At 39.3% G+C, this 19,238-nt stretch overlaps 1 protein-coding gene across 1 annotated transcript in view; it reads left to right on the top strand.

The window, feature by feature from the left end:
* Window positions 1-3,237: 3,237 nt before the first annotated feature.
* The window catches only part of LOC310812143 (uncharacterized protein), a gene marked incomplete at its 3' end in the record, with an annotated part of 59,040 nt that continues 43,039 nt past the window's right edge, over window positions 3,238-19,238 (top strand). Inside the window, exons 1-5 of the mRNA XM_083680563.1 lie at window positions 3,238-3,458; window positions 3,695-3,760; window positions 5,631-5,879; window positions 6,250-10,493; window positions 12,272-15,954. Of these exons, the coding sequence (XP_083536689.1) occupies window positions 3,739-3,760; window positions 5,631-5,879; window positions 6,250-10,493; window positions 12,272-15,954 (8,198 nt within the window). The 5' untranslated portion in view covers window positions 3,238-3,458; window positions 3,695-3,738. The remainder of the gene's footprint in view (window positions 3,459-3,694; window positions 3,761-5,630; window positions 5,880-6,249; window positions 10,494-12,271; window positions 15,955-19,238) is intronic.

The following is a 19,238-nucleotide window of genomic DNA, read 5'->3' as shown; positions in this document are numbered from 1 at the left end:
GGGAGACGCTGGATCAGAATCATCTTTCATTTATGACCAGGGACGACGATCTCCGTCCCCGGCTTCCCGATACGGGAAGCCCACATCGTGTCCAAATCGCGCACATCTATTATATAACGCTATAAGCAAGAAATCAAATCAAAGTGTATTTATCATGTTCACAGGATGCTTTGTTCGAGCTACCTACTCAACAGTGCAGCAAAATATAAGGATAGGGATTAAATAAAAATAGAATAATAACAATACAATACACAATGTACAAGTAGTAACAAGTGTAGCCTTGGGTGGAATATATACAGATAGTAGTATAATAGTATAATATATATGTATATGTATGTGTATGTATATATGTATATGTATATAATTTATGTATATATATATATAATAATAATATAGCAGCAATGACGGAAGTGTGTGTGTGTGTGTGTGTGTGTGTGTGTGTGTGTATGTGTGCACACGTGTGTGTGTGGGTGGTGTGTGCACGTGTGTGTGTGGGTGGTGTGTGTGGGTGAGTGTGCATTGAGTGCAAATTGTCTGCAGTTGGTAGTGTTGCTGCGCAACTGTGGGTATCAGTTCAAAAGTCTTATAGCTTGGAGATAGAAGCTCTTGGGACCATGTCAAGTCCTCAGTGATGTGTATACCGAGGAACTTAAAGCTGCTGACCCTCTCCACTTCAGCTCCATCAATGTGGATGGGTGTGTGTGTGTGTCCTGCTGCTTCCTGTAGTGCTTCCACAATCATCTCCTTTGTTTGCTGATGTTGAGGGAGAGGTTGTTGTCCTGGCACCATTCTGCCAGGGCTCCTACCTACTCCGCCTCATAGGGAGGTGTTTAGTCCCAGGGAGGCGGAGCTTGGAGGGAACAATGGCGTTAAATACTGAACTGTAGTCAATGAACAGTATTCTCAAATCGGTGTTCCTCTTGTCCAGGTGAGATGCAGCATTGTGCAATGCGATGGCATCACCTGTGGATCTGTTTGGGTGGAATGCAAATCTATCAGGTAATGTGGAGTTCATGTGGGCCTTGACCAGCCTCTTGAAGCACTTCATGATGACAGAAGTGAGTGATACGGGGTGATAGTAATTTAGGCATGTTACCTTGTCCTTTCAGCCATTTCAGCCTGAAGAAACTTCACTCAGGTTCCAGTGTGATCAAGTAAAACTTCTTTATTCAATCATCTTGCAATACAGAAAAAAAGAGACAAATCAATCCATGCAGAGAAACCATCTGCAGAATGATGTGATTTTCTTTGTTGGTCTCCACACCAACAGAACATTTTATAGCAAGACACAAACAACCAGAACAGGAGGCAGCTGGTCCAAGGACGGCCTCATGAGTTGCAGTATCTCCACATTCCAAGGGCGCACACTCAGACAGAGAGGCCCTGTTGTTTTCAGTTATTTAGATCATTTTAGTGAACAAGGTACACAATTAACACTTGTCAGGTAAGTAATTGTGAGGTAGTACATAATGATTAATAATAGCAGCATTAACATAGAAATAAAATACAAGGGATTAGACACAAATAATAAGAAGTGATTATTTCTTTAATTTACTTCCACACTAGCCAGATACCCAGTAGACTTAAATTCCAACCACCTCTGAGGACCGCAGAGCTATGAAATGTATGTTTTTATGGGCGAGAAATGCGATTGTGACAAGTAGGGCAGCCACTCACCACCTGTGAACAATGACTGATTACCTGTGATTCTCTCCATAACCTGTGTGCACCTGACTTTCTGTTTGCCCGAGCTCTCACTTCCGTCCCTTCCCGTTTGGCCTAGAGGTATGCTGTAGTATTCTTACTGCTCTTGCTTTAAGTGTAGTAGTTGCCGCTACAACCTTGTATTTCATCACTGACAGGTATTTGTAGGCCGGTGCGTGCAACAGTGTGCTGGGTCCCACCGCCGAGATAATAGATTTTCTCATGCGCTGTAGACTGTCATCGCCTAGTGGAGTCATTGATGCGTGCAACTGACGAAGGTCTGTCAGAACGCTAGCTGCTGTTGTGCCTTCCGTAGTACTTGCTTTCCCAATAAGTTCAGCTCAATAACTGTTAGCGTAGTAGTTTTGGGTTTTGTTTTCGTTTGTTACATTGCTATCTACCCGTGCGGCCGCTGAATAATGAAGTGTCCTATGCTATGAACGGTGACGCGTGAATTCCAGTAGTACTCAAACCCTGTTTTAACGCACCTCTGAAACCAACTGGTCTGTTTTTACTTCACTTTATGCTATTTACTAGGCTTTGTTTATATATCTGTGTAAAGCGCCATTCTGGCGGGGGGTAGTCTACCTCAGGTCCTGTCCATCACTGTTTGCCTGCGTGAGCGTGGTAACGTTAATTGGACTGTGATCACCCCTTTCTGAACTATTTTTTGCTGTGTTTCAGTGTTTGTACACATGGTGTGGTGAGTAAATTGCACAAGTGGATAGCCCCTTTATATACACCCCCCCCCCCCCCCCCCGTTGGCCCTTAGCTCAGTATTTTACGAATTTAAGATAAATTTAAGCAAGCAGTGTCCGCATTTGTACCTATAGGGTATGCTGGAAGTCTACTTTTGTGTATATATATATATATATATATATATATATATATATATATATATATATATATATATATAATCTTCCTAGAACAATCATTAATTTTAATAAAATAAAAGTAATTATTGGTTTACTTCTGTCTTGCCTGTGTTTCTTTTGCAGCTATCTTTATTAGATAACCAATTGACAGCTTTTCCCCCATACCTTTTGAAACATTTTTAAATGAAAAACATGCTCATAACACAATGACCAATGTAAATGGGTGTTAAAATGTGCACATTTCCATTTGAGTATCCCTGACAGCGTAGCTGAAAAGCCTTTCTACAGTCTTAATAAATCAACACGGCTTGATAAATGTTCACAGCTCCCTTTTATACACTGACACTGAGAAAGGGGACATCAGTCTGCTCTTTCTAATAGTGCTGGAGTGTTTGTTTCATAATCTGTAGGGACTGCGCTCCCAATGACTGAGTGCTGTTCCAGTGTGATAACTTAAGGCGTACATCAGGAGACCTGAGGGGGCACGATGCCAAACAAAGGGCACACATGGCCCCCACCCTAATCAGAGAGGACCAGACTCAGGGGCAAGACTGATGGCAATCCTATAACACCCACATGGGCACTTTCAACCAATCAAATATGATGCTTGCATTACTGTATGTGGGCACTAATGGTGTGGAAAGAGAAGATATCAAATGTTTGTGAAACATCACTGCTCTCTAATCGTCTGTCCTCTGATCTGGTACGATTGAAACACCTAAGCAAACTGAATATCTTATACCAGCAGATCACTCACTACTGGTGTCCATTTACGAATGACATAGATTATCAACTTTATATTAGCGTCTCTATCAAGGATGTGTACATTTACCAGAACTTTCAAGAGAAAACTTTCAGCCCTGGGAAGACTGGCTTGAGGTGAGAAAATGTTTATATTCCAACATTCTATTCTAAGTCCAACAACCCAGACAAACAGAGTACTTTAAAGGTGTTGCTTGAAAACTGTTAATCTTTCCATCTGATATTACTTGATGTAGGCCTTTATGTATGTGAATCATATTTGTATGTGTTAGTTTTAAGGTTGTGTGTGTGTGTCAGTGACTCTATGCTTCAAACTGAGCTTGCCAACACACTTGTTCATACATCTCAACCAGGTCTATGGATACCAGTCCTCAAAGGAATCTTGCAAGAGGGAATCATGGCAGAATCAAGAGACCACGGTACAGCTTGCATTTTGCCATGCATGTGTATATTGCCGTACAGAATGGAGTTCTAATTAATAACACGTCTCCAATTTATCATTCACTCTCTATCGTAGATAAGTCAAAACATTTCAACCAAAAAGAAAACATTCAGAGAAAAATGTGTGGTACAGTAGCCACTGATGACTTAAAGTGGCGATCTGTAATTGGTACATACATACAGTGGCCTCCATAAGTATTGTTAAGAGGAAGCATTTTTTCTTTTAGATCTATATTGGATTTGAAATCAAACAATTACTATGAGGTAGTACAAATAAAGTAGAGATTCTTAGCTTTAATTAAATGTTTTCTTTTTTCTGATTGGTTTCACCATTTAGAAATTACAACCCTTTTTATAAATAGGTCAGTCTATGAAATTGTATAGGCCACCCTTTGTTGTTGTCAGGTCATAGAGAGTCAGCAATTAATTTAGTTATGTTATCCATTACAATAATACATATTGATGTATTTTAATAGATTTAATTAACATAATCATATTATTAAGATTTATTTCATACAATATTTTAGATTTTTAGCATTACTCTAACCCTTGTCCCTACCACTTTTAAAGCAGGATGGTGAAAATTAAAGTTTTTAAAGAATTTTAAAGTACTTTAAAATAGAACACTACCAATGATTTTAATTGACACATTACCCTTTTTTCCGTGTGACAGTCTACCGCTGTGTCTCTGTGGTGTTTGCAGGTTCAGATTCAGAATACTTTAATGTCCTCAGAGAGGCAATTTGTTGCACAACATCAGTTCATGAAAAAAAATACAACAGACAAGATAAAAGACAATAACAACAACATACGCCGATATACACAAATAGGCCTGTCCATAGAAGGCTATAGAGTCTGTGGAACATGCAGGGGGTGGGCTGCTAGTGCTGAACAGGGGAGTGCCAGACTAAGTGTGTGTGCATAATTAGTCCAATGTATTGTTAAGGTGCCAACAAAAGTTTGTATGTAGAAAAATGATGCGCAAACCTGTGAAGGGAGAGTTATGTCAATGTTCATCAGTAATTATAACAGAGGGCTTGCATTTGCAGAAATTAGATTACAATCCAGTTTTTACATTTACAGTGCTGATTTTACATTTGCATCAGCCTTTCGGCAGCTATCTAACTCCATAGATTTCCAACACACTTATGCACAACTTCTTTAAACTTCTCTAATTATAAATGTCATCAAGAAGCTGCAAAACCTGATATAGTACCCTTTTAGCCTGATATAGTACCCTTTTAGCCTGATATAGTACCCTTTTATCCTGATATAGTACCCTTTTAGCCTGATATAGTACCCTTTTATCCTGATACAGTACCATTTTATCCTGATATAGTACCATTTTATCCTGATAAAGTACCATTTTATCCTGATATAGTATCATTTTATCCTGATACAGTACCATTTTAGCCTGATAAAGTACCATTTTAGCCTGATAAAGTACCATTTTAGCCTGATATAGTACCATTTTAGCCTAATGGGAGTGAGGAGCCCCCCCTACAGGCCAAAGCCCATAGACTTTGAATGTCCATTGATTTACAATAGAAGTTTTAAAGTGCTACTCCTCTTACCATATAAGTAAACACCAAAGTACCTTGTGCATGATCAGGATAACCAAATTGAATTAGCTTGAACTGTTTTTTTTAACATTTGTTCTTTTGACTACATCAGGTTTTGTTCAGCGCAAAAAAGTATACCAGGGAGTGTGCCAAATTCATTCTCACTTTATATATATATAATATTTTATTGTCAAAAAACCATAGCCAGTTAAAATATACTGGGTTGTATATGTTTCATGCCAAGGAATGGGTGGAATAAAGATAACTGTATTAACTTCCTTCCTAGCTGGAGACCTCCTGGAGGAGTTTAGGGAGCAAATCATAGTAGGAGTGAGATCAGCTGGGTCTGTAGTAGACGCTGCAGTGTCACAACATCTGATCCGAGAAGATCTAGCACATTCAGTGCATGAAGCCCAGACCCCACAGGAGCAGATTAGAACGCTGTTCAAAGCCCTTGAGACAGGGACTCCACAAGCTAAAGCTGCCTTCCACATGATACTGACACTGGAAGAACCTGAACTCATGGCTGAGCTGGGTAAGATGAACTAACAGACAATTTCTAACTGAATTTACTCCTTCCTTTCACCCCTGTGTTCTCTTAGGGTGTTAGGACCACATAAATATATCAGTATGAACATTAGGTAACAGTATATTTTACAGATATATTTCCACATGTATTTATTTAGTATTTACTATGTACATTATATGAACATTATATTAATTGCATTGTAATTACTTTGTAAGAATTTGAGCTTTATGGAAACGGAAATGGAAATATCCTATTGATATTAGATTGAACCAGGTGAACCAGGTCAATTTTCTTTAACAAAATATGGCTATGCTCATAAAAATAAAAAAAATCCATCCGAAAATTAATCAATGCTCATCATATTCACTACCAACAGAGCAGAGACATCTAAACAGCAAGAGGACACAGACAGAGTTGGACCCAGGGTATGGAGATACCAAGAAATATGAGGACCAGCCAGGACAAACATTTAAGGTACAGACAAAGAAAGATGCTCTTAAGAAACGAAGGGAAGAAACAATGCGAGCAATTGAAGAAATTGAAAAACTTTGGGTGGGAACAAAAACGGACAGAAATGAAATTGACATCATGAAGGCAAAGATTAAGCAACAACAGGAGGTGATAGGAAGGCTGATGGCTGAGAAACAAGAGCAAAACATCATGATGGAACAGATGAGGACGGAGATAGAGAACATAAATGAAAAACTAGAAAGGGACAAGGAGGAAATAAAGAAAGAAAAATACAGAATTCAACAAATGTGGGCTGATATTCAAACAGAGAGAGACATTCTGAAGAGAAGACAAAATGAGACCATAAACATGAGACACAATTTGGAATTGATCAAGTACCAGACATTGAAAGCACAAGAGGAGATAGAGCATAGCAAGGAAATCACAAAACGCGAGCAGGACAAAATGGAGAGGATGAAGAATGACATTCAAAAACAAATAGAGGACACTGAAAAACAAATGAAGGACAGAAAGCAAGCAAACGACAAGATGGAAGAGATGATGGCCACTGTGCACAGGGAAAGAGATGAGCTAGACAAAAAAATAGAAGACATTAAAAAACAGAAAGAGCAATTTGAGCAGATAAAAAGTGAGATAAACAAAGTAAAAGAAGAGATGGAACAAAGGTGGAATGAAACTGAGAGAGAAGTGCTCGAACAGAGAACAAGGATCCAGCAAGAGAGAGAGGAGCACGCAAATGTGCGAGCAGAGATGCAGAGAGCTAAGGAGGAGCTTGGTCAGGTCAGGGAGGAGACAAAGCAGGAGAAGGACCTGATAAATAAAATGAAAGCAGACATACTTCTGGAAAAGAATTCCCTTGAGAAGGACAAAGAAGAAACATCAAGAAAACAAACAGAGTTGGAGCAGGTAAAATGTAAGATTCAAACGGACGAAGACGAGATGGAGCAGAACAGAAAGGAAGCAAAGCGAGAGAGGGATGAGATGGAACAGACGAAAGCTCACCTACAGAGACAAAAGGAAGAGATTGAAAGAAGAATAAGGGAGATAAAGCAATCAGGTGACAGAATAGAATGTGTGAAAGCAGAGATTCAGAGAGAAGAAGAAGCACTCGAAAAACAAAGAGATGACACCAGGAGAGTGAAGGACGAGATGGAAAAGATAAGGTATGAGACTATTACAGAGGGGCTGGAGCAGAGGATTGAAATACAGAGAGAGAGGGAAAAGGTGGAAATTATGAAGTTTGAGATACAGAAAGCAAAGGAGGTTGAAAAAATCAGACAAGACAGAGAAAAAGCGGAAGATAAAAAGTGGAGAGAAGAGGCAAAGCGTGAAAGAGAAGTGATTGAACAAATGAGCGCAGAAATTCAGGTAGAGAAAGACAGCCTGAAGAGAAAACAGCAAGATTCAATGAGAGTGAGACAGGAGTTAGAGAGCTTACATTTTACAACACTGAGAGCAAAAGAAGAAATCGAGCAAAGCAGGGAGATCACAAGACGAGAAAAGGACAGCATTTCTCAGATGAAAGCTAACATACAGAGAGAGATAGAAGATCAAGAGGATACAATTGCAGAAACAAAGCAAGCAAAAGTCAGAATAGAAGAGACAAAAGCCGAGATACAGACAGAACGTGATGATTTAGAGAGGAGAAGGGAACAGACAATGAAGGAGATGGAGCGTAATGAAATGATCAAATATGAGATCATTCAAGTGAAGGAAGAAATGGAAAGAAAATGGTGTGAAACAGAGAAAGAAGAGATGGAACAGAGAGCAAGAGCAAAACAAGAGAAAGACACATTTGAACAGCTGAAGGACGATTTCCAGAAAGTGAGAGATGATATTGAGAAACACAAGGAGGAAACACGACAGGAAAGAGAAAATATAGAAAAAATGAAAGCAAGCCTAAAAGAGGAGAAAGACATTGTAGAGAGAAAAACCGAGGAGGTCAAAATAATAAATAAAGACTTGATGGAGACAGAGCGCAAACTACAACAAGAAAAGGGAGAGATCCAGAGAAGCAAACTAATGACAACGCAAGAGAGGTATGAGTTCACACAGATGAAAGCTGAACTCCAAAGACAGATCAGCGAAGTAGAGAAACGTGAGGAGGAAGTGAACAGAACAAAAGAGGAGTTGGATCAAGCAAAGATGGTCATACAGAGAACAGAGTCCCAGTTGGAACAACTAAGAGATGAAGCTGGAAGAGTTAAAGAGGAGATGGAGAAACAGAGATATGAAGCTGTGAAAGAAGAACTTGAGCAACGAGAAGAAATTCAAAGAGAAAGAGAAATGTTGGAGAAGATAAGGGATGAGATACAGAGAGCAAAGGAGGAGTCCAAAAAAATACAGCTTGTAATAGAAAAACGGGACTTAAAGCAAAAGATGGACAAAGCAATGGAAGAGGGAGAGATGCTTGAGCAAATGAAAATGGAGGTTCTGGCTGAGAGGGCCATCTTGAATAGAAGCCTCCTTGAAGCCACAAGAGAAAAAGAGAACTTGGAGTTTATGCGGTCTGAGACACTACAAGAAAAACAAGAGTTTGAGAAAAGGAAGAGAGACACTGTCAAGGAAGAGCTTGAGCAGAGAACTGAAATGCAGAGAGAAAGAGATGAGTTAGAGCAGACCAAGATGCAAATAGTGAGGGAGATTCAAGAAATCAAACAAAACAAGGAAGACTCAAGGCAAGAGAGAGAGAAAGTGGAACAGATGAAGGTAGAAATAAAAAACCAACATGAGAAAAATAAAACAATGACTGAGAAGACAAAGCAAGCCAAAGACTTGATGGAACAGATGAACATTGAAATTGAGAGAGAGAAAGAACTTTTGGAAAGAATAAGGGAAGAGACAAGGCAAGAGAAAGAGCCATATGAAAAGGTCAAGAATGAGCTGAACAGAGTGAAAGAAGAGATGGAAAAACTTTGGAATGAGGTAGAGAGGGATGAACATGAAGATATATCCATACTGAAGACAGAAAATGAGGAGTTGAATAAAAGTATGGAAGAAATGAAGAAAGAGATGGGCCAGATAGAAGCAATGAGAATTGACCTACAGAGACAGAGAGAGGAGAATGAGGCTAGGGTAGAGAACACCAAGTGGGAGATGGAAAAACTGGAACAGACAAAGGCCGAGATCCAGAGACAAAAAGAGGACATTGAAAACAAAATGGCAAAAACAAAGACTGAAAGCCATGAGATGGAGAAGATGAAATCTGAGATACAGATACAGAAAGAGGAAATTGAAAACAAAATTCAACAAGCAAAAACAGAGATGGATGGGATGAAGCTTATGAGGGAAGACATCCAAAGACAAAGACAAGAGATTGTGGACAGGATGCAAAAGACCAAGAGAGAAATGAGAGAGATGGAACTGATGAAGGCTGAGATGGAAAGGAGGAAAAAGGACATTGAACAGAGGATGAGGAAGACCATGAGGAAAAGAGAAGAGATGGAAAAAATGAAGGCTGAGATGGAGAGAGCTAAAGAAGAGATTGAACAAAGAAAGGAAGAGACAAAAAGGGAGAGACATGAAATCGAAAAGACAAAGGCTGAAATACAAAGGACAAAAGAGGAGCTGGAGATCAGAATGGAAGAAAGTTTTATAGATATTGATGAGAAGGAACACATGAATGCTGAGATCCAGAGACTCATTCTAGAGGTAGAGAAAACCAGAGAAATGGTGCAACAAACAAAGGTGGACATGGAAAACAAGATGGAGGAAAGCAATATGGAGATGGATGACAAAGATAGAGTGAATGCTGAAATTCAGAGATTGATTGTAGAGGTAGAACAAACCAGAGAGGTGTTAAGACGGGTGAAAGAAGAAATGGAGCAAAGCAAGGAGGAGGTAAAGGAGGAAAAGGACAAAATCAAACTGGTGAAGACAGAAACACGAAGAAGGAAAAGGGATCTGGAGCAAAGGATGGAGAAGAACATGCGAGAGAGGGATGAGGTAGAACTGATGAAGTCTAGGATACAGAGACAAAGGGAGGAGTTGGAACAGAGAATGGAAGACGCAAAGAGAGAGAGTCAAAAGATGGAACTGATTCAAGATGAGATACAGAGAGCTGTAACAGAGATAGACCAAGCAAGGGAAGAGATACAGCGAGCCAAAGAGAAGATTCAGGAGGACAAAGACAACATAAATAAAGAGAAGGTATGTCAAAAATGTCTATATACCACATTTTGGTAACACTTTGTAAAAAGGGTATGTGAATTAACATTAACTATGTAGTAGTTAACATGAGTTAATAAAACAGACACATTGAAAACCTACTGACAAAACGTTTAATATCCAAACACTTCTGTCCAAATGCTCGGAAGGTCTGGTGGACCAACACATTAAACTTGGCATTTGTTTACCCAATAGAAAGACTGGGAGAAACTGCCAGTCGCATAGCCATTGGCTTTACCTCGCATTAATCATCCACCACAGCACTTCCCCCCAGTGCTTGCACAACACGTTTCTGATTCGGAGCTATGTCTCACAATTGTGTGATTCACTGAAATCAAATAATGACAAACACTTTACTCAGTAAATCCACTAAGGTCAGGTTTGAGTCCTTGCTGTCCAGGCTCACGTGCACTGTGCGCAATAGCCTGGGGACGAGGTTATGGTATGGATAGTTTCAACTTTACAATATGGATCACAAAGACCCTTAACTAATGCTAAACTTCTCTTAAGTAATACTTATAAAGTGCACACAGGCATTAGTACAGGATTAACACAAGAGAGAAAAAGGTTCTTCTTTTGGTTATGACAAGGTGAAGCGGTTATTACCCTCATAGAGGTGTTTTGAAGTTACAGTATATTCATAAAAATCAAAGGGTATTTCATTTTTCAACAGTTCTGAAAATATTGCTAACAATGGCTTTAACCAATATAGCACATTGTATAGACCATCTATTCATAATCCCAGCCACATTGACATTAAGGTGGCAGTACATTGTCCAGTACGTGGGGAAAATATGCGTTCACAAGTGGTGATACGTCAGTCCCTGGTAACTCTGAACTGGATTACTCTGTCAGTGTGCCCTGGGAGTGAAACAATCATATATTCACACAGTCTTAAAAGGGCCATGTAATCATTCTTATTCTAATTTCCAAACATCCATGAGTATCTAAAAAGTCACTGTGTGTGTTTTTGTAAGAAAAGTCATCACAAAATATTTTTTGCATTGTTTAATGGACAGTTTGTCTCAGAAGTCATTCTTTCATTGATATATGTACTCTTTCAATGCTGACCAATTATTTAGCAGCCTACAGAATCTATTATGTGGATTTATACAGCATTTCTGTTTGCAGTTGAATGCTACTACAGTTTTGGTGTGTTTTTTGTAAAATTGTTAGCAATTCTACCAGGCTAATGTTAGTGACTAATGAAAAGGTTGTTTTTCTAGCTTACAAAATACAACACTGTGCTAGCTCAAACAACAGGATAACTTCAACTACATACTTTTCTAACTTTTGTATTCTAAACAGTCTTGCTGCATTTTACCAAAACATTTTAAATGGCCCGTTTTATCTAGTCTTGGCTATTTTCTGTACCTGCCTGGAGCTGTTACTGTGGGCACTGCTAGTGCTGGTAAAAATGGGAGGGATGTAAAATGTACCCAAATTATATTATTGGTTCATTTAATTGAGTTGTACTTGGTTATCATTGGTGTATTCAAATCAGATCCCCGGGTGGCGTCGTGTGGGCGGCCAAAATCACACCCACGCAAAACAAGCTGTAATTTGAGGCACACTTTTCAAACTGCTGTCAGTCATACTAAGGGACGGTCATCATACTTTTCACAATTTCACAGTGTTACTTCAACCTCATAGTGTGCAAATACCATATAAAACACAGGTACATCAGGGTTTAGACTACATGGCCCCTTGAATGTGAACTTTACATTTCATTCTAACTTGTATCTTCCACAAAACAAAAGGCTATGATGGAATCCATGAAAGCTGAGCTTTGTAGACAGAAAGAGGAAGAAACCAGAGTGGAAAAGAAAATGCCAATGGTGAAGACTAAGGTCCAGAAACAGCCGGATGGAACAGAGACATCAAGAGGCAACATGGAGTTACATAAAGAAACAACAGAGAACACAAACCGGATTTCTGAAACGAAAATTATGCAAATAAAAACACTTGAGTCTCAAAATGTAAGAACTGCTGATGTTGAAAAAAGTAAAAGTGATGATTTGGAAAAACGACCAGCATATACAAATGAACTAGACCAAGTGAAGTCTGCCATTGAGAGAGAAATAATAGAGTTGGAAAGCAGAAAGGAGATGATTATGAGTGAGAAGTATGACCTGGAAATGACCAAAGCAGAAGTTAAGAAGCAAAAGGCTGAGCTGGAGAACATGAAAACAAAACAAAGAGAAGAGGACAAAGAAAAGATGGAGAATATGGAGAAGAAAAAAGAATATCTGCAGCAAATGGATGCAGAGATACAAAGAAAAAGAGAGGGTATTGAAAAGGTAATGCAAGACAAAAAACTAAAGAGAGATGATTTGAAAAAAACGAAGCATGAGATTAAACAAATGGAAGCTAAAATGAGGAAAGAGAAAATTGAAATTGAGAAAATCAAGAGGGCTATTATTAAAGAAAAAAAACTGTTAGCAGTAAAGCAAGATAACATATTACAAAAAAAGGAAGAGGTAGACTCCATCCTGGAAATGACAAAGAAAGAGAAGGAGGATCTTACTATCTTGAAAGCTTCAATAGAGGGACAGTCAAGAGAAAAAGACAGGAGGAAAAGTCTGAATAGGGAAAGACAAGAACATGAGTATCTGAAAAACAAGATACAGCGAGAAAAAGATGACATTAAAAGGAGCAAGAAAATTATGGAAAAAGACAAAAATGACTTGGAACTGATGAAATCTGAGATGCAAAAACAAAGGGAGAAGATAGAAGACTGTAAGCTTAAGGTACAAGTTGAAATAGAGAAGGTTGAACAAATGAGGACAGAGACACAGAGACAGTCTGCAAACCTAGATGTAGCCAAAGAAGAAACAAATAGGGAGAAAGAAAAAACAGCACAAATTGCCATCCAAATTCAACAACAAAAGGATGAAGTTGAGTGTTTGGTGAAGGACACTGAGAGAAGGAAATTAGAACAGGAATTGATCTATGCTGAAATTAAAAGAAAGAACGAGGAGATAGATAAAAGGCTAGACATCATGTCAAAGGAGAGATATGAGCTAGATCGACTCAAGGCTGAGGTAAACAGGCAGAAAGAAGAGACTGAAAATAAGAACCAAGACCAGCAGATGGTTCAGATGAAGACTAAGATGGAACAAGAGAGGTACGAGATGGATAAAGAAAAGAAAATCATAAAGCACAGTATGGATGAACTAGAGCAGAGAAGGATTGAGTTGAGAGAAGCCGAAAACCGGATTGCTGAATTTAGGAAAGAAGAGGAGAGCCTGAGGAATAGGGTGAGAACAGACACTGAACAGAAAGATGCTGAAATAGAGAGACAAAAGGATGAAACAATTCAACAGATGGAAGTTTTGAATGTCAGAAAGTGTGAGTTAGAAGACAAACAAGCTGAATTTAACAGACAAAGAGATGAATTTGAAGCAATGAAAAAAGCTATGTTTATGGAGGAAGATCAAGCGGAAACCACTGATGTAGAAGGAGAAAGAGAACAAATGAAAAGATACTGGAAGGAAATGCTAAAGAGTGAGAGACAAGAACTCGAACAGCTGAAGCAACACATAGAAGAGGAAAAGGTGGATATTGAGAGAAGAAAGGAACTGACAAAGAAAGACAGTGATGACTTGGAGATGATGAAGTCTGAAGCCCAGAGACAAATGGTGGAAAGAGAACAAAAGAAAAAACATGTTCAAGAAGAGGAGAAAAAGCTGCAACAAATCCGGGCAGACATAGACAGAGAGAGACAAACAATATATAATGAAAAGGATACAATGGAAAGGGAAATCGATGACCTGAGGCTGAGGGAGGTGGACATAGTGAGAGAAAATGAAAACATGAAAAAACAGATTGCCAAACTCGAAGACAAAGAGGAGAGGATGAAAGGGGACATTGGAAGGGTGATGGACAACTTGGAGCAGAAAGATCAAGAAATGAAAATACTTAGAGAGGAGAGGAATGACCTACAGAGACAGAGGGATGATATTGAAGCAAGTATGAAGAAGACAAAGAAGGAGATGGAAAAGCTAGAAGTGGTGAATTCTGAAATACAGATGCAGAAAGAGGAAATTGAAAAAAATATGCAACAAGCAAAAGCAGAGATGGATGAGATAAAGCTTATGAGGGAAGACATCCAGAGGCAAAGACAAGAGATTGAGGACAGGATGCAAAAGACCAAGAGAGAGATGAGAGAGATGGAACTGATGAAGGCTGAGATGGAAAGGACGAAAAAGGACCTTGAACAAAGGGTGAGAAAGAACAAAAAAATTAAGGACGAGATGGAAAATATGAAGGCTGAGATAGAGAGAGCAAAAGAAGAGATTGAACAAAGAAAAGAAGAGGTAAACAGAGAAAACCTTGAGATCAAAAAGGCTAAGACTGAAATACAAAGGACAAAAGAGGAACTGGAGATCAGAATGGAAGAACGTTTTGTAGATATTGATGAGAAGGAACACATGAATGCTGAGATCCAGAGACTCATTCTAGAGGTAGAGAAAACCAGAGAAATGGTGCAACAAACAAAGGTGGACATGGAAAACAAGATGGAGGAAAGCAATATGGAGATGGATGACAAAGATAGAGTGAATGCTGAAATTCAGAGATTGATTGTAGAGGTAGAACAAACCAGAGAGGTGTTAAGACGGGTGAAAGAAGAAATGGAGCAAAGCAAGGAGGAGGTAAAGGAGGAAAAGGACAAAATCAAACTGATGAAGACAGAAACACGAAGAAGGAAAAGGGATCTGGAGCAAAGGATGGAGAAGAACATGCGAGAGAGGGATGAGGTAGAACTAATGAAGTCTAGGATACAGAGAAAAAGGGAGGAATTGGAACAGAGGATGGAAGATGAAAAGAGTCAGATCATGGAAGGGAAAACGAAAGTAAAGGTAAATTACTTGGCAGTCCAAATTCAGAAAGAAAAGGAAAGTATTACTGAGGACATCCAGAGAAGGAAACTTGAATTAGAATTGATTAAAAATGAACTTGAAAGAGAAAAACAAGAAGCTAAAAACATCAAGGACATACTGTTAAAGGAGCAAGATTACCTGGAACACATGAAGACTGAGATGGAAAGACAGAGACAAGAAATGGATAACACCAAGAGCAAGATCAAAACAGAAATACACGAACTGGAAAGAAAAAAGGCTGAAATAGAGAGGCAAACATATAAAGCAGAAAATCATATCACTGAACTAAAAGAGGAAGAGCAACGTATGAGAGAGGATATGAGGAAAATGAAAGACAATCTGGAGCAAGTCAATGCAGATATACAATTACAGAGAGCGGACATTGAGGGTAGAATGGAAGAGTTGAATGTCAACAAGACAGAGTTGGAAAACACTTTGATGGACATCAATAAACAGAAAGAGCAAATGCAAAACCAACGGGAAGAAATGGATCAAGAAAAGCAAAACATTCAAGACGAAAAGGCGGAGCTGCAACAGATAAAGATGGAGTTACTGAAAGAGTCAGAGAATCTACACAAGATCAAGCAGGAGACAATGACTCAAAGGGAGAATGTTGAGGACATGGCTGTCCAAATCCAGAAGGAAAAGGAGGACATTCAAACAATGAGAATGGAACTGGCAGTAATGAACGCTGAGATGGAGAAAGAAAGACAAAACACAGAAAACATCAAGGATTTGGCGTTGAAGGACAAAGATGATATAGAACAAATGAAGGCTGAGATGGAAAGACAGAGACAAGAAATGGATCACACCAATAGCAAGATAACAACAGATATGGATGTACTAGACAAGAAGAAGGCTGAGATAGAGAGACAAACATATGAGGCAGACAATCATATCACTGAACTGAAAAAGGAAGAGCAAAGTATGAGAGAGGATATGAGGAAAATGAAAGACAATCTGGAGCAGATCAATGCAGACATACAATTACAAAGAGCGGACATTGAGGGTAGAATGGCAGAGTTGGAAAACACTTTGATGGACATCAATAAACAGAAAGAGCAAATGCAAAACCAACGGGAAGAAATGGACCAAGAAAAGCAAAACATACAACGTGAAAAGGCAGAGCTGCAAGAGACGAAGACGGAGTTATTGAGAGAGTCAGAGAATCTACACAACATCAAGCAGGAGACAAAAACTCAAAGGGAGAATGTTGAGGACTTGGCCGTCCAGATCCAGAAGGAAAAGGAGGACATTCAACGTGTGATTTCAGAGACAACTGGAGAGAGACAGGAACTGGAACTTATGAAAGCTGATGTGGAGAAAGAAAGACTGGACACAGAAAACATCAAGGATTTGATGTCAAAAGAGAAAGATGATATTGACCAGATGAAGACTGCAATGGAAAGACAGAGACAAGAAATGAATGAGACCAAGAACAAGATCACAACAGATATGGATGAGCTGGAAAAGAAGAAGGCTGAGATAGAGGGACAGAGACATGACATGGAACAGGACAAGCAGAATATACAAGACGAAAAGGCGGAGATGCAACAAATCAAGATGGAGTTACTGAGAGAGTCAGAGAATCTACACAACATCAAGCAGGAGACAATGACTCAAAGGAAGAATGTTGAGGACATGGCAGTCCAAATCCAGAAGGAAAAGGAGGACATTCAAATAACGAGAAAGGAACTGGAAATAATGAATGCTGAGGTGGAGCAGGAAAAACAAGACACAGAAAACATCAAGGATTTGGCGTTGAAGGACAAAGATGATTTCGAACGAATGAAGGCTGACATGGAAAGACAGACACAAGAAATTGATAACACCAAGAGCAAGATCTCAACAGATATGGAGGAACTGGACAAGAAGAAGGCTGAGATAGAGAGACAAACATATGAGGCAGAAAACCTCATGAATGAGCTGAAAGAGGAAGAGCAACGTATGAGAGAGGATATGAGGAAAATGAAAGACAATCTGGAGCAAGTCAATGCAGATATACAATTACAGAGAGCGGACATTGAGGGTAGAATGGAAGAGTTGAATGTCAACAAGACAGAGTTGGAAAACACTTTGATGGACATCAATAAACAGAAAGAGCAAATGCAAAACCAACGGGAAGAAATGGATCAAGAAAAGCAAAACATTCAAGACGAAAAGGCGGAGCTGCAACAGATAAAGATGGAGTTACTGAAAGAGTCAGAGAATCTACACAAGATCAAGCAGGAGACAATGACTCAAAGGGAGAATGTTGAGGACATGGCTGTCCAAATCCAGAAGGAAAAGGAGGACATTCAAACAATGAGAATGGAACTGGCAGTAATGAACGCTGAGATGGAGAAAGAAAGACAAAACACAGAAAACATCAAGGATTTGGCGTTGAAGGACAAAGATGATATAGAACAAATGAAGGCTGAGATGGAAAGACAGAGACAAGAAATGGATCACACCAATAGCAAGATAACAACAGATATGGATGTACTAGACAAGAAGAAGGCTGAGATAGAGAGACAAACATATGAGGCAGACAATCATATCACTGAACTGAAAAAGGAAGAGCAAAGTATGAGAGAGGATATGAGGAAAATGAAAGACAATCTGGAGCAGATCAATGCAGACATACAATTACAAAGAGCGGACATTGAGGGTAGAATGGCAGAGTTGGAAAACACTTTGATGGACATCAATAAACAGAAAGAGCAAATGCAAAACCAACGGGAAGAAATGGACCAAGAAAAGCAAAACATACAACGTGAAAAGGCAGAGCTGCAAGAGACGAAGACGGAGTTATTGAGAGAGTCAGAGAATCTACACAACATCAAGCAGGAGACAAAAACTCAAAGGGAGAATGTTGAGGACTTGGCCGTCCAGATCCAGAAGGAAAAGGAGGACATTCAACGTGTGATTTCAGAGACAACTGGAGAGAGACAGGAACTGGAACTTATGAAAGCTGATGTGGAGAAAGAAAGACTGGACACAGAAAACATCAAGGATTTGATGTCAAAAGAGAAAGATGATATTGACCAGATGAAGACTGCAATGGAAAGACAGAGACAAGAAATGAATGAGACCAAGAACAAGATCACAACAGATATGGATGAGCTGGAAAAGAAGAAGGCTGAGATAGAGGGACAGAGACATGACATGGAACAGGACAAGCAGAATATACAAGACGAAAAGGCGGAGATGCAACAAATCAAGATGGAGTTACTGAGAGAGTCAGAGAATCTACACAACATCAAGCAGGAGACAATGACTCAAAGGAAGAATGTTGAGGACATGGCAGTCCAAATCCAGAAGGAAAAGGAGGACATTCAAATAACGAGAAAGGAACTGGAAATAATGAATGCTGAGGTGGAGCAGGAAAAACAAGACACAGAAAACATCAAGGATTTGGCGTTGAAGGACAAAGATGATTTCGAACGAATGAAGGCTGACATGGAAAGACAGACACAAGAAATTGATAACACCAAGAGCAAGATCTCAACAGATATGGAGGAACTGGACAAGAAGAAGGCTGAGATAGAGAGACAAACATATGAGGCAGAAAACCTCATGAATGAGCTGAAAGAGGAAGAGCAACGTATGAGAGAGGATATGAGGAAAATGAAAGACAATCTGGAGCAAGTCAATGCAGATATACAATTACAGAGAGCGGACATTGAGGGTAGAATGGAAGAGTTGAATGTCAACAAGACAGAGTTGGAAAACACTTTGATGGACATCAATAAACAGAAAGAGCAAATGCAAAACCAACGGGAAGAAATGGATCAAGAAAAGCAAAACATTCAAGACGAAAAGGCGGAGCTGCAACAGATAAAGATGGAGTTACTGAAAGAGT

Source organism: Argentina silus, assembly GCF_951799395.1.
Source record: "Argentina silus genome assembly, chromosome: 11".
Classification (NCBI taxonomy): domain Eukaryota; kingdom Metazoa; phylum Chordata; class Actinopteri; order Argentiniformes; family Argentinidae; genus Argentina; species Argentina silus.
The sequence above is the reverse complement of the archived record's forward strand: the minus strand, read 5'-3'. Positions and strand labels throughout refer to the sequence as shown.